General features: G+C 38.3%; 1 protein-coding gene across 2 annotated transcripts in view; it reads left to right on the forward strand.

Annotated features, from left to right (window-relative positions):
• Positions 1-1,990: 1,990 nt before the first annotated feature.
• LOC119738823 (sodium- and chloride-dependent glycine transporter 1-like) overlaps positions 1,991-17,305 on the forward strand; it is a 38,773-nt gene continuing 23,458 nt past the window's right edge. The window contains exon 1 of one of the 2 annotated variants that reach the window (XM_038213789.1): positions 1,991-2,212. In XM_038213789.1, the coding sequence (XP_038069717.1) occupies positions 2,180-2,212 (33 nt within the window). In that variant the 5' untranslated portion in view covers positions 1,991-2,179. The remainder of the gene's footprint in view (positions 2,213-17,305) is intronic. The other variant, XM_038213790.1, reaches the window with a different exon arrangement.

A 17,305-nucleotide genomic window follows, 5' to 3' on the forward strand; every position in this document is an offset into this window, starting at 1 on the left:
AGATAGGTTTATCGGATTGTGCCTTCGATATGGCATTTGGAACATGGCATTCGGTACACAGTCAGAAAATGTCATGAGAAATAAAAAGACATTTGATTATAGACCATTATCATGTTGTGGCCATCATGATGTTTCCCCATGCAAATACCAAAGCGAGGCCGGAAGGAAACATATAGTCTGGTTCCTCTTTGCACAAAAAATTATCATTCAGTACTGTTATATATTGGATACAGGGAACATGACTGCAATGGTGGCAGCATGATAAAGGTCTAGACTGTAGGGCCATCGCAGATTTGTCCTTTGAAAAGTATAGGTAGAATAACAAGCAAAGGCAGCCATTTTCAAAATTTGAAATTGCTTGTTATTATACATATATTGTTTTCAAAGGACAAATCAGCGATGGCCCTATAGCCAACTTCTTTCTCATGACATACTCTGACGGTCACCAAATGCCATGTTTGTATCATCAAAGGCACAATTCCCCCAAACATTTCCCCTATTTGTCCCATAAGCCCATTAAGGCACTATACGAAGGAGTACATACCATGATCCATGTTTTGTGCATGAACAATAAAACATTTCATGTACGCGGTCAATGTACTAGGTCCGGGGTCAAGATAAGCCCAACTGAAAATCGGAAGTGGTGACGATAAAATTGTCTGGAAATGTTTGTCTAGTGATACGCTGTATCAGATGCACACATACTTAATCTTGAGTAAATAAAGAATCAGACGGCATTATTATATACACGGTCTGTTCAATCATGAAAATTAGACTTAAAAAGATAACGGGAGACAGACTACTCTTTTCTTTTCTTTTTTAACTTAACGTTGTATTTCTGATGAAAGACATCCGTGTGCTATTGCTAACGGTTGTGAATCGACACAATTTCCTGTGTTTAGCAAACAATTACTTGTTTGTGCAATGATTAAAATAATGCATTTAATTTTATTTTTAAAAAAAAATTCAATATTGTGCCATATCTTATATTATGTTAGTTGAATGAAAATCAAACAAACTAACGCGTAGCTAGCAGTGAACTAAGAAAAAGTTATTATTTTTGACCTTCATCGTTATAAAAATATTCACACATTTTTACTGTGTAATATGTTGTTTACAGCATTTGTGCAGATGATTCGGGCTAATAATACGGATTTGAATATTAAACATGCAGAGACTAGGCGTTTAGTTGCCAATGTAGTAGGCCCGCATAGTCAAAACATTATCGAACGTAGACACCAATGTAAACAAATGCACATGGCGCGCACCGCTTTGTTTACATCTTAGCCTAGACTGCTTCTCAAGTCGCGATACATTTTGTGATCAAAATCAAGGGGACCAAATAAAAAAAAGTGGCCCGCCCCACGTGGTTATCATCATGACTATCGGTTTAAAAAAAAATCTCAAAATAATAATTATCTATTTGATCCAATCAGATCGACATTCCAATCCAACTCGATCGTTTTCTGACACTAACGAGTCGTTATTTTACTGTTCTTTCAGACTTCTATATAATTAGTCTATTTTCCGAGTTCAACTGAAGGTCGATCGACTAGTATTATAATTTAATGCACACCAAGCGGGCTGGCGATGTTCCCGTTATTTTCCATCATGCATAACGTGGCTGAAAGCATGAATTAGATTTGACCTTTCGCCCGACCTGAAAGAATTTGGACTACAGAATTGTAGCCGGGTCAAATCGCTGATAGGGTTTCAAACAATGAAATCGTGTTATTTTCTCAAATAACAATTACATTGTGAAATAATGCAGGGTGTGAGAAAAAGAAAGCTTGAATGACATTCATTGACGCGAAATTGTATGTTTTATGAGTAAATGGTGAGCAATTCTCCTTAATTTTGAATAAGGCTTAACCCTTCAATAAAATGGAATCGTCATTGGAAGAAGGCCAAGAAATGGAACATGAATAATGCATGACTTTGTGTTTAGTTTTTTTTCCTGCTATGCAACGTGCACGTGAAAGCTGGCCCTACGATTATGTACACAATACACACGTACCCGACGTACGTACGTATATCAACACGCGAAAAGTACCGGCCGGCTAGTTATTGCGCGGTCACCGGTAGTATCTGTGTACCACGATACTGATTTCGATTTCGATTTCTTCACGAACCGAAGTACGATTTATTCCTTGTTTACGGAGCAGATTTCAACCTGAAAATGTCGTCCGAAAAAGAAAAGGCTCTTCAGACCGTAAGTATTATAAACGATCTTGCATTTCCACTGTTGCATCCTATTGAATGAAAACAAAGTTGTGGTTTTTTTTTCTGCCTGGCGATTTGTAGCTCATCTCTCGCGCCTTTATTTTCGCGCGGTTGTAAAATGCATTTTCTTGAATGGAAAGGGTGTGTACGTGGTGGATGTAAGTTGTGACCATTGAAACGTGCATGCATGGCGATTGGTTTTGTTTTATCATGGAGCTCAAAGAGAGCATTTTGAATGAAAAGGAAACCAAGTTAATAAACAATCTTACCTACAGGTAGAGACAATAAAATAAGAATGCAGATGTTTTGGAAAAAGACAAGAAACAACGAGTTCAGCTTATCAGATCAGGGAAAAAAATTTGTGTACGTGGTGTTGTACTTAGTTGTAGCCCAGTTCTTTTGTGTCTCGCCACGTGGCAAATGTGGAATTTCCTGCTTCGCAAAATGCGCCATCTTTGGCCAAGAAAATTGAATCAGTCTGTGTATAAGTTGGTACAGTATGGGGACTAAAAATTGTGTTTATCATGTTTGTTGTGAAAACGTCAGCGGCCCTGGCGATTGCCTTGCTTTTTATGACAGTGACACAAATGATCGCTCGATGATCGCCGCATCGGCATGATCGTACCTCGTGTAGGCCAAACGTAAGGCCTGCCATGACGGAGCATTCATGTTGCAACCATGCCGACTACCATCAGATGCACAGACTATTAATTATTATTAGTCTGGACCATTCCTCTGTTCGAATTAATGTAAACATTTCCACAAGCAAAACTAGTCTTGCTTTTGTAAAATAAATTAAAACTAACATGACTAAAGATTGAGCTTGAAGTTGAACACGTTGAAGCAATTTTGTATTTGAAAAACTTGCATTTCTTACAACTGTTCAGTGGCCCTTTGCCTTTCTGTACAAATACTATCATGACTATAGCATTTTATTTGATGACAGTTTTAAAACCAATTCCAGACACATGTAGAAGACATTTTCATCTTTTGTTTTTACTAGGCCCCCCCTACATCCAAACTTGGGCCTGCTCCATCTTGTCCAGTAGAGTAGTGCAGTTTTGCTTAGTTTTGTGTGAAACATTTGAGTGTTTTAGTTTTTACCATGCCCATAGAGGTAGGCCTCCATGATTTTTACTCAGTTAGGCCTCATTTATTTCTCTTTCACGTAATCAACTTGATGGACTCACCTACGCCATTTGCATTATCATGATCAGTACAGAAAATAAAATAAAAAAAACTGATTTGAAAATGAAATTGAATGGCTATGTTCAACATGTTGAACCCATTAAAAGTAGTATCTGTATGATCATGATCGAGGTCCTAAATTACATTCGCAGATCTTGGCCTAATATAATTTCAAAAAGCTGAAAAGCAGTATAAAAAAAGACATCACAGCCTACCCTGCTTGAACCATTAGCGACCATATGGTTTGGTGTCCGAATTGAGATAGCCCAGTGCATTTATTTAAAGAAATAAATATACATGGCCCATGGGTTATGAGTGAATGGGCATTCTCTGTGGAGCGTGATGGTCGCGGACACTGAAGAGGGCATTGACCAATAGGGAGAAGCATGTTGACCCTGTGGCCTGGCCAGACACGAGTTGGCCTTGTGGCTCCTACACGCACAGTGTAGTGCCTGATCTATGGACTTGCTTGGATAGTGGTCAGGCCTTGGACACTCTGAAATGAAATAATGATAATAAAAAAAAAATAATATTGTATAAGGCTAAGTAAAAAAAACAACAGTTGATCGTCCACGCCCGCATCCTTGTTTGAAGCCCCATCCTATATTTTTTTTAGTTACTCACCTCAAAATGCGGCATTTTTCTTGTTTTTCACTTTATAATAAAATACACTGAAGTTGGCTGCCATTTTCAATTTAAATACTTAGTGGCCGTCTTGGAAAAAAAAATTAAATATAAAAAGGCCCTCCTCCTCCTCTTTTGGAATAAACCCGGATGATCAACTTGTTTTTGTTTTTTTACTTGGCCTAATGTGCGCAGCTGGTTTCCAGAGACAAATTATGCTGGGATCAGAATAAAGTCATAACTTTGATCAAATTGAACTGGACAAAAAAATGTATTGAACAGAATTTTAATGAACTGATGTGTAGTAGTACATGTACATGTATCCCTTTTTGTGTTTAATTCTTCCTTGTCAATATAATGAGGGACACTTTACAAATTTGAAGGGTGACTAGTCCAATATCTTGACTTCACATGTACCTTTGTATATCTGTCATGTTTTGGTCACTCCCTATCGGATGCTAGTTATGTAAGCATTGCCTGTACCAGGAAACATTCCACTTAGGCGAGAACAGCTGGTTGTCATTCAAAGGCTGATAAGAATTTGAGTCTGAAAAAAACCCAACATTATTGAGCACGTAGTTTTAAATTTATTGAATGACATTCTTTTCTGACAAAATGATAGTGTTGTGTCAAATGTCAACTTTCAACCAGCATTATGAGAACATAAACAATTCTTTTGTGGAGTTCACATACTTGCGGTTAGTGCTTTTAACCCAGGGGCGCTTGTTGTAGGTGTGTCTTGGAAAGACTGTTTTCAAATGCCCAAGTCTCTTACATGTAATTCTTAGGGATTACGGGCCAAGAAAGTATTCTTTCTCCGGTCGCTGTACCCTTCAACAAGTGCCCATGTGGTTTCTGATAAATCATGACGAAAGCTCTTGCCAAGATATATTCAGGCATACGTGATAACCTTTGGGGGAAAAGGAGAGCAATCAAGGTACCCTGGGTGTTGGGACAAAGTGAAATCTGATACGTCAGTACGTCACGGTTGATGGTCTTACCATTCAGGCAAAATTGAGGAAAACTTGCCAAGAATGGAATCATAAAGCTTTTGTAATACAAAACCTCATGTAAAATATGAAACCAGCTTTCTTGCCAATTTAGGGGAAAGGTTTTTGATGTTGCAAAACTCCGCGCACTCATCTTTACTGTTTTAACTAGTCTGAAAGCTGATGGTTCGTTGACAAAAATTAAATTGGGTTCAATTTTTATAAAGATTTCTGACTGCGCATTAAAAATCCCTGTGTGCCATGCCAAATGGTTTATCATCATGGGTAACCACTGTGTTTAGTCAACAATAACAAAAAGACAGCAGTCGACCATTGTACTGACTGTAGTCCGGACCCTAATTAGCATCTGGGTGGGCAAAAATTGCTCAAGCGTGAGTGATATAAAGGCATGTGGTTGGATGCGTGGGTGCCATTGCACAATGGTTAACAATTAAGGCAATGACTGGACCACTGCCGATGTGGTAAAAATTCCTTAAGTGTAAAAATTGGTCGTTTTGTGGGAGAAAGTCTTCATGCTCCATTTGCATCCATGCATTTTACATGTACATATTCTTGTAGTTACCGACTAAGTGTAAGGGAATTTGTCCAAGTCATGTGACCTTAATTTGGTTTGTGCTCTAATCTTTGCTAATGCTATTTTTTTCATTTTTTGGATGCCACTGGTTTGCACTTAACATGTACATTAATAAAAGCCTGTACAAACCTTAGTGCTGTGTGTTCATTCCATTCGTAACCATTCGATGTGTTTGATTTATATTTTAACAAAGTTGGTAAATACGCATTTTATGAACAGTTACATGTTGGAAATATTTTACCTTATATATAATTTTGAGTTTTGAACCAGAAGGCCAATTAAAAAAACAAAAACAAGAAATCTTTCTTAGTGGAAAAAAAAGAAATAAAAAGCATGATATTTTCGCTCACATTCCATCAGTACCTCATTAGAAACAGCATTGCAATGACCTTCTGTCTTGCACCGGCCTCTATTTTGGCATTTTGCGGAGCATTGTGGGATTGCTTCTGCCACGTTACACGACAGAAACAAGTTTTCATTCACCGAACTGATCTGCGCGCAAACGATATGAGCACGCAGACCTTTCTCCACAAGATAGTTTGCGTCTGTCTGGGTTGTCGGCGACTGGATGAAACGTTTCCATATGTCTGCGTTGTAGTTTGGGTCTTCTTTGCGTTGCTGTCTGTGTTTTTTGCGTCGATATGAAAACTAGGCTTCAGACTCCTCTGGTAGGTGACATACCAAGCATGCCATCACGGTTTAAGCCAGTCACAACACACCCTCCGTGAACCCTAACCCAGTATGAGCCAACCACGTATGCACTTGTCTGTGATTAATGATCATTTTTATTACATTTTTCACGGGAATCATATTTGGCGCGTAGCACATGCTTCTGTTTTCGAGTTTGTCCCTGATTAATTTATGGGCGTTTTGATTGATGAGGTGCATTCTTTACTGAAACAGCTCAGGATTACTTTAGTAAATCTTGCCCCCTTGCTAAGATCCTTCTGTCTAGCACTGCTGGAGTTTAGTCAAGTCCGATACTGTAATTCGATCTGTGACTGCGGTGTGACATTTTTCTCACAGTCGAAACACTGCCTGCGTAGTCAACATTTGCGTCAGAGAAGTTGGACGCGGTTCAAAAATTGTTAATATTTGACAGGGAGAAAGGGATCCATAGAAAGTTATCATGATTTGTTTTCCTCTCTCTCTCTCTCTACTGTAGACTTGTTTGGCCACAAAGTGTAAAATTTTTCCCCGAATTCGTGAGCTCTGATTGAGGATGTGGTGCAGGTATTAATGGATACAATTTAGTATGTTATAATCGCAGTAAAATATGAAGATTACATCAAAGGACATGAATAGAAGGATGATGGACCCAAGAGCAAATTTTGTCTAGAGGCATAATGAAATCTACATCCAAGTAAATCATCGTCAGCTTCTCTTTGATAAAATGTGCAAGATTTCTTCAGGACACGTTCATTGCTTTTTTTTTCTCGGCTCAATGAACGGGAGTTTTTAATGTTAATGTTCCTTTTAATGAGATTGGCTGAACTGAACTTAAGAAATGGAATATACTTGGGCTTTTGTTAAATTGTTGTTGAATTTGCGTGCCGGATATAATAAAAAATATTCAGTCATGACAAGTACAATGTACTTGAGACCCATAAATATTGAAACCACCAACCACACTGTGAAAGAATGCTTTTATGTTATAAAAAAAAGAGAAAAAAGATTGAATTGTAAATTCTCGGCATAATGGTCTCATAAAATGAGAGGTTTGAATAATGCACACCTGAGGCTGATATGCAGTTGTTATCTTAATTAACATCTTTTGAATTCAGTGTCCCTGTTCGTGTTCTGCCTAAGGAGACTCAAAAGGAGCCAGAGTACCGACTAGTGTGATGTATTAGCATTGGTGACTCTGAAAGGCTGATCATGTACAATGTAACTTGAGAACAGACATCCTGTGCATTATTCATGTGCCTGGACATCATGTACATGTACAATGTATGTGTAGAACCTCTGTTTTAGGGGCCTACCCCGTATTATGGTAGATCACGAAATGTTATTTCAGGTTTTCTAAAAACAAATGTGTGAAGTTCTGCGGTATTTTTAGATTTTTACTGGTGAGGTTTTGGTCTTGGATTGTCATTGATGTACTGTATTTTTCGTAGACATTCAATGATATTTTGGTCTTAAACCTCAGACCAAGGTCGATTGGCTTATTGAAACAAATTCATTTTCCTGGCTGTAGGTGTCTGTCTTTTCATTTCGGCTTCACGTTCTCAATTAATTAGAGAATCCTTGATTCTTTGTATTAAATAACCAGTGCATGTGAAGCGCATCGATGTGTGTCAAATAAAAAGAAATCCAACCCCAATCTCATTTGATAATTAACACTCCTGATGAATTCTCCAGATGAATAATTGTATTGTCCTTGGTAACATGGTAACACTAAGGCATCCCTATCTCTCGCTATGGCTTGTCTCCCGGCTCAGTGCAGGAAACTTAATTCCAGTCTGGCGGAATACGAAACATTCATCGATGATGCATGCCTGGGCAGACATGCAGAGAATGTCGAACGCTGGTCGGAATAAATTACAGACCCCCCCCCCCTTTCCTCGGATGTGCAGACAGCTTACGCGGCAGACTGTACACATAACCTTTAGCTCGTGGAAATTTCCACTGCCTGTGGCTCTTTGTAACGCAGGGTACGTGAACCAAGGCCCCTAGACCAAAACCATGGTAATGCCATTACATTAAACGTCGCCTTTTATTAACCTGTTTATTAACGGCTGAACTAATTTTTGCCATCTGTGCATCTCATTGAACTGTCGGTGAAAATTCCAAATGACGTTTCAAGAAAAATCCACATTCTGGTGTTAATAATTTCAATTTTTTTTGTTGAATACTTAAGTAGCTCTGCTGCGAAATGGACACAAATGCACCTACCACCCACGCTGCGTAATATTAGTTAATTTGTAACAGGATTCACTTCTCTTGTAAAAATGCAGAAGATAGACACGTGTATTTGTTTTTGGATCTGCGTCATAACATGTCAGACGATTTGTTTTTAACCTTTCAAAAGCGTTTTGATCTTGAAAAGATCCTTGTAAGAACTAAGAATAGAACACTGTCTTGAGAACGTATTTTTCTTCTGCTTCTTTGGGTTCAAGCAAGGTTGTAAACGGACTGGCATTTAAGGTAATATTTCTTAATATTTAGGTTTTAGAGACTCTGTAAATCTGTGTTGGTCGCTAAAAATCGTGCAAAGTTGTTAAACAAACAGCTAAACAGTTTTTTAAAAAATTATTCAACTTCATGAGATAGAAATTAAAACATAAATATTGAAAAAAAAGTAAGTTCTAGACCTACATGTACTGTAAATCATCTGATGGTTTTGTTAAATAATTCTTCAAAGTTTTTTAACCAAAAAGATTGTTCATCGTTTTTTTGTTCAGTAAACCTCTAAGACATTACATTTGTGATGAAATTCGAAACATTACAGGTATGTTTTGAAGTTTTGGAAATCCATCGGTTGAAAGGGAATTTAGAATTATTTTGAAAATAGACATTCTTGAAATTTATGGAAAATCATTGGCTCTGCCAACACTTGACATAAGAGAAGTACATTTTGATGGAATTTATTTGTGAATATTTTACCAATAGCTGCCGATTTTTATAGTAATTTTTATGTTTTACAAATTATTTTTGCAGAATCGTGGTACCTTTTTTTAAGGAATGATTTTTCAATCAGATGGCAGTGACAAGCACAACAAAAAATTGTGAAGTCATAATGCCTTGTACTTCTGTGACGTCTTCCTGAACGAAAGGAAAAAAAAACCAAATGATAAATATCAATTACAAATTAACAATTTTAACCGCAACTTATTGATCATCTGATGTCAGTCCCGAGATAAAAAAGTCGTCGGTCAACACAACCCAGCGTGACAGAAAATTCCACTGGCTTACAATGTACTCCACCTTGCACACTTAGTAACAGCCTTATCACTGATTTGTTCTCAAGCTTACCGTTTACACAACCTTTTCTTTTTTTGGTTGGGGGTTGGGGGGGGGGGAGGAAGGAGTTGTGTTTACATTGTTACTTTGCATATGTGAAAAGTCACTAGTCACAAGGTACAGTATGCCCTTAAAATTGTGAACGAAGCTCAAATTGCGACTGCGGACTAACTTATAATACAAGTACAAGTTGTACTTTCTGTACAAGTACATCGGACATTGACAATTTCTATGTATTGCCAGATTCAGTGCTTCAGTTGAATGTATGATAAAAGTTTGGCTAAAAAGGTTGATTTTCTTTGCCTTGGTTAGGGCTTAAACTGTTGGTGTATTCATTATTCGGGGAGGGGCACATGCTGACATGCTTGGGGGAGGGGGGGGGGGTTATAGGAGGGTCCTTTACTGAGAGCTGCATCTTTACAAACTACTCACTCATGACACAGCGGTACATCATACATGTATCTGTATCACTATCAGACCAATTCAAGTTTTCACAAATCAAAGTTTTAACCCTTTTTTTTTTTCTTTGAAGTTTAAATTTTTGTTCCCTTTGTTTTCTTTCGTACATGAATACCCTTCATCAAAAATGAAAAAAAAATCTGATGAAAAATTCCGACTCGGAAATACGGCTTCTAATTATTTTGGTTTTCAATTCTCTTGTAACATATTCCATTTATGCTAAGTGTACGTACATTCATCCATTGGTGGATTCATTTTTCCTCCTTTGGGGAAGCTAGAGTGAATGGTCGTGGCCCTACCCTGTTTGCTTAGATAGTAATACTGTGCCACAACATTGGGTTAAAATATCAGGTTATTACTACTTTGGGAGCTACAATGCAAAACTACAAACCGAACTCGTTCATTTACTTTGACACACAGGGATACAGGCATGCAACTTTTCCTCCGATCCGCTGATTTCCTCGTTTTTTACTTCTCAAGTATGCCATTACAAATTGAAAAACACTGTACAAAATGTTTTTTGTAAATTCCCAGTTGCATGCATGGGGATATTAGACCACTTACAAAATAGTGAACAATTTAGATATACAAATGTATGTCTTTACTTCCCTGTACCATGCCAGCATATAATTTACAATGCAAATGAACATATGGTAGAGGTATTTCCCCCTCGTTCAATCAAAACTCAACAAATTCTAATCCAAACAGACGCGGTTTCAGTCAACTTTGGAATGGTTAAAGGGGCACTGGACATATCGTTGATATACGGTACGTTTAGAACCTTTTTAATTTTTGATAGAATGTATGTATATTTAGGTAATTTACATTGTGTCTGTCATAATGACATTGAGAAGATCAGAGAGACGAAATGGAGGTGGGCAGGACATATGGCAAGAAATCAAGACAACAGGTGGATTAAAAAAAAATGACAGATTGGCAACCACGAACAGGCAATAGAAGAAGCGGAAGACAAAAAAATGAAGATGGAGAAATGACATCACAATGTACCCATGTATGTTGTGATTTCATCTCTCCAGTCAATGGTGCATTCACGAGGGGGAATTTGTCCAACAAAATAAATGAGCTCGAGGCTGACGATGATGTTCATACATGCAATGAAGGTGCATGTAGGACTGACCATGGAGCACAGACCCATGGCCCGACATTCCCTGCTGCAGAATCTGTGCTGTCATTTGTGCAAACTTAGTTCCGTTTCTTCAATAAGAGTTTGTTCAAACAATGATTAGACATTCCAGTAGGTAATTAATGCCAGTATACATGACTAAGCAGAATTCTCACTCGGTTGCCTTCCAGTTTTTAACAAATAACACCAGTGTGCATTTTCGGTGCACATAAAACTGGGAAGAACCAAGTTACAAAAAAAATCAGTTTAAAAACGCGATAATTTTCTGATTTCTGAATAAAACTTTGTTAGTTTGGGAGAGGAGGAAATAGCTAGCTTCTAAATAGACAAAAGGTTAACTACAGGTTTTCTGACTGAGCTATAACTGTAAAAAAAATAATTGAACACCTTTTTCCTGAAACTTGGTGTATATGAGTACAGTTTCTATAGCAGGCCATCTGATACCTTTTAAAACTTAAAATCACACAATAGAAAGTATTTAGTTTAGATATTAATATTCCGGATATGGGCTTACAATGTATGGGGGGTTATTTTCATAGAAATTGACATTTTCAGCCCTGTAAATAAACTATGCCTTTATATGGCTTGTTAGAGTACTGAATGAATGTTAAAGATTAACCATCATGTACGTGAGTATCTCAGTGACACTCTGCTCTAGTTAATATTAACTGTCTGATAGCACATCCCCCATTCACAAGATGGACTGGTAAATGGCGTGTTTGCGTCAATGGATCTATTGATAACACCGCAGTTTACACTGCCATTGACGTGGTTATAATAAGTTCACGTTATCAGCCGTCGGTCACAAGCACGCATATACAAGCACGCCCATACGACAGTTTGCCAACAGATGCTTCTGTTGATATGGTAGGCGAGTGATGATTGGATCAACCATTAGCGGGTCCAGTGCCTCATTTGTATATTACGGTCCACCATTTCAGTCTCATTGGTCCATCGATGAGTCTCATTTGCATATGTTTGTAAACAAACCCTGCCACGCGCACCATACATATACGCCAGAAATTATTTTATGAGGCAGTTTGCTGCTGCGACCATCGTTGAGAAAGTTTATAAACACGGCTGACAAATATTTGTGTGCGGATTTAACTGGATACCATATTGTGAGTGAGTACTTCAAGTATTTATAAGAAAAATTCTCAAAGAATTGTGATAATTTGATAGTCATTTGGGACTCGTTGCACATACTTCAAAATAAAAGATTTCTACTATCTGAAACTTATTATAGTTCGTGTTTATTTTGAAAAATTTCACTTGCTGTTTGGGAAGGGCTATTAATTGAATTTGATTGAAAATAGTTTTTCAATAGTACATAAACTTTCAACCTGAAAAAGCAATATTTAACATGACAGTCGGTTTAAATAACAGGAAATTGGAAAGAGGCACTTGAAAGATCCACCACTGATGTTTTTTCCCCGCACTTGGTCTGGAGATTTTCAGTCCATCGTCAGAATTTGTCAGTTATGAGTTGAGCATTGACGCGGCTGCTAAACCATCTTGAGGTTCAAATCCTTTGAGGTCAATTTGGTGTTTTTTTTTCCTTGGACGATGATTTTTTATTTTTTCAAGTCTGAACCCTCGTTCCCTACCTGCTGCTCGTCCGAGTATATTGGCACAGTGCCAACAGGTGACTCAGTCGCATCTCAGTGATGAATTTCTGACCGAATAAGGAGGTTTTGTTTAACATTTAAGAAGTCGGAGGCAAGAGGGGTTTAGACTTGTCTGAATCTGCAATTCACAGATGTTGGGTGATTAATGGAATTATGGAACAGAGCATATGGAATCCAGATGCATATTTAAAGCTGGATCTATTGTACAGTTAAAAAAAAAACACTTGCAGAGCATTAGACTCTCCTGCTAAAAAACCTTGTCAACTCATTTTGCATTGATAAAGCCTTAGGGGGTGTTTAAAAAAATTGTATTCATAAAGACCTTTTCAGACAGTTAACCCATTCCTGTTGTTTGAGGGCCCGTGACGTCGCGTAGGTGGTTTTAAAGGGTTGTTGAAACACTGACTGGTTTTCAACACTCTTTTTTTCTGCACCGCTGCGTTCTGCACCGCTGCGTTCTGCTCCACTATTAGTATGATAACAATGATGTAGTACCGTAATTTTCGGAATATAAGCCGCGGCTTATACGTTGATTTTGCCCATGAAAATGTTTACTGCGGCTTATACACAGGGCGGCTTATACGCCGAGCCTTGAAGAATAAAAATGAAATTCACATGTGTATTTAATGTACATGTACTGGTTTAAGAAGAGATATGTTGCTGAAATGAATTATCAATTAAGAAAGTCATTAACGAACCGAAACCACGTGCCACGTAAAGGTGCCGAGCGGTAAAAAGTACGGTGAAAGTTGTCTTCAATCGACGCTTGCAACAAGCCGTACGTGATTCTAGTGCTGCATGCAGCATGCTTTCCCCAGCGGACCACACCATTTGAGGTAATATAGGGGTGTACTATCTTGGAAACAATAATTACCAACATTTCCGCTGTTTAAAAAAAGAAAAAAAGACGACTAATACTTTTTATGGTGTCCGAAACATTTCTTTATTCGATAATCAGTTGTTCAACGTCACAATATAATTTTTGTACTTGAAATGTATTCAAGAAACGATGTAAACCTCAAAACAGGGACTACATCACCCCTTACAAAATTAATGGATTGGTCCATGAAAATGGCAGCATCGTTTTGACCAAAGATGATCCTAGAGCGCGCTATGCGCGCTCTAGGATCTTTGGTTTTGACTATTTTCGAAGAAAGTTACGATCGAAACTTGAATACTGCTCGTTAGTAATCACAAAAAATTGATAAGTTTTGAGATAAAAACGGACCTGTATGTTTTTTAGGACAAAACAAATCAGCATCTGTTGCCACAAAAGCAAGATTTGTACGTAGCGCTCCAGTCAGACAACACACGCAATGGGGGAAAATCACGGTGGGTTGCATACTCTCTCACGTGCTGCAGGAAAATGTTGTCATAGGCCGGCGCAGGCTGCCGCGCGCGCCGGGCGATGTATTAACTTTTACGGCCGGGGACCGGACGGGGCAGCCGGCAGCAATTCCCGGTGTTTATTTCTCATCATCAATTTCCACATTTGTTTGTGAGAGTATCGATTGTAAATGATTTGATACAACTTTTGTGGCCCTTTTTATAGCTTCTGTAGTGTAAATGGAACTGGTTCAGAGCATTTTGGCTCAGTAGAATTTGGAGGCCTTAGGAAATTGAAACCGCTGACGTCGGTGCGGCTTATACGCCGGTGCGGCTTATACGCCGACTTCAAATCTTAATTTGCATATTTTTGCGTGCTGCGGCTTATACGCCACGCGGCTTATATTCCGAAAATTACGGTACTACGTGAGGCACATACATACTTATGTACATAGCTAGAGGGGTATTTTGCAAAACGTGAAATAAAATTATTGAACAAAATGGTTGGAAATTTATAATTTTTGACATGTTTTGAATATCTGTTCGAAAGGTATTTATGAATGCGAATAAATGTGTGCATTGCTGGTATTAAACAAGTACTGTACGTTTAAAACCGGCTATAGGGGCCTGGTTGTTGATAATGGCCGAGCCGAAAGTGTCCAGGCCGGTTTTAACGTACTTGTTTAAAACCAGCCAAGCACATGTTTATTCCCTTATTGGAGTTGGGGGATTCAGGAGTGTTAAGGTTAACATTACATGTACATGTACATGTACAGTATTATTGGATAGCAGATGGTCTTGTAATTATGTGCTCATGGTAAAGAAGCCAGAACCATACTTAGTTTTCCATTGTACATGTACATGTATTGTAGATACAAGTAACATACATGTACATGTATATGTATAGCCAAAAGAGTGAAGAACCAGTATCGCAGTGCATGTTACAAAAATGCAAGTTGGAATTGTATTCACGCCATTGTGTTATTTTCCTGCGTCACCAACACCTTTTTATGTCAGTTGAATGGCCCAGCACAAAGTAAATGCACTCTGTATGGCAGAGTTGTTACAAGTTTGATTAAATTTTTTTCCTCTCTCAAAGAAACTTGTAACCTATTTAGTTGCACCCACAACTCAAAAAAACTGGAACTTGATGGAACCAGATTTGGAAACACCTGCTTCAGACTAGCGTCCCAGAGTTGTATTAGAAACCACTCACGTCGACCCGCATAGATTTTGGATTCAGACAGGCAAACGTGATGTATTAATTTTCCGTATTAGACACGAGAGTTTGTCTGAACTACTACAGTTCATGTACATGTAGTTGAACTTTCAACTGCTTGTGTATGTTGTCTGAATCTGTAAATGTTCCCATGAGTTTAAAAGGGCTTGATTAATATCAAGCTTTCTCCAGGATGTTTAATCGCTTTGCCTGATGATGAGACAACATAGTCCGATATCTGTCAGATGAAGATGTGGGTCACCCATCTGCACTTGTCTGTGCTCCACAGAGAGCAGTTTTGCAGACAGGATGTTGCCACTGGGATATTTCCCCAGTGCACCTGTAAAATCTGGGATTCTGGCTGACTATAATTCCTCAGAGTTTTGGGGTAGTTGGCAAGTGTTTTCAGTTAGAGCAAAGGTTAGTCATTCAGGGGTCCTGGTACAATGCGTCGCCCACTTTTTAATTGTATCACCCACTTTTCCCGCTCGTATGAAACAATGTAGTCCTAAAAATGAAAAGGTGACGGCAATTTTCAATCAGCATTCTCAACTTTTAGTGGTGAAATATTGGGTACTTTATCAATCCCTGTAATAATTCTGTAAAGTTTTTGAACCTTAACAGTTTGAGTATGTTAAAGTTAAACAAATGTTTGTTCACATTAATACCAAAAGTCTGATCGTTTGTCGGGATTTTGCCTGATTCCAGGATTTTTTGTCCGGATTTTGCCTGATTCCAGGATATTTTGTTAGAATTTTTAAAGAATCTCATTTGAAAATACGGAATTCCTGAGGTTTTACCGTAAAGTGGATTTTACAATGTACATGTACCTAAAAAAAAATGAATTGGGTAAAAATTGAGGGTCGCCTTATTGTGTATCATAGACCATACATCGCTTTTTGGCCCTCGGCCGGTTGCCCCGCAACCCTCTGTTTTTGTTTATTTTTTTTCATTTCCACAATCTCACCCCTAATAAATTGTTCAATTATGCAAGAATAATTTGAGACAACGCCAGATTTCCTCACTGTCTTCTCTCGGTAATCTGTCTGAAAATTGATAATCCGCTGAGGCAAGCAAGGCTTAGGGGTGTCAAATGCTCCGTCTTTATCCGTCCGGTGGGTCTTAAGCCCTGCAGCTAAAAAGCCGATGGCTCACCGGAAGACAATCATCTCGGTATTGACAGCGAGTCGTTGGGGGACGTGTTGAGGGGAAATCTTGTCAAGCCAGCTTTGTCATAACTGTCCAATTGCATTAGCCCCAAGTTAAGATATAGTCCTCTGAGTGCAAGGGGGGGGGGGGGACGGAGAGATGGCGATTCGCGATTATGCGTACATGTTCAATTATTGCAGATTTGCTTGAAAAGAGATGGTTTCAGATGTTTGCAGCCATGAAAGTGTTGTCCTTTGGTCTGTTTTGACTGCCCTTTTTTAAAACAAAACATATGTTGTGTTTATGAGTTTATCACTTGCGCGTCACCTCCAAAACTTAAATCCACAAATGAATGACCTTTAATGAACAATACATTGTGAATAGTTTGTGTTTCTGTGGGTGGGGGAAGGGGGTGCTTTTTTCCCTTCATGCAAACCAAACCACTAGCTGAAATATTTACTCACAAATAATTACCTACTTCTGAATGGTACAGTCAAAACTAATTCTCTTCTTTTTTTTCCACGGAATCTTGGTCGGTCGTAAGGACCCTGTGAACTCTGAATGAAATGCACCGTCAGCACGCCGACAAAAAAAGCAATACATGATATTTGTGAATGCCTTTTTTTTTCCAATGGATATTCCAGAGATGTCTGAACAGTGAGATATGCAGTCTCATAATTTAAAGAGGCCATCACTGAACCTAAAAAATAAACTAATAAAAGCCAAAATATGGTGTGGAAAATAAAACTATACCTTTTTTTTTAATGCGCTCCTCACATGAGTAGACTATTGCTCATA

This window comes from Patiria miniata, unplaced genomic scaffold (assembly GCF_015706575.1).
Source record: "Patiria miniata isolate m_02_andy unplaced genomic scaffold, ASM1570657v1 HiC_scaffold_3, whole genome shotgun sequence".
In the NCBI taxonomy this organism is placed as follows: Eukaryota; Metazoa; Echinodermata; class Asteroidea; order Valvatida; family Asterinidae; genus Patiria; species Patiria miniata.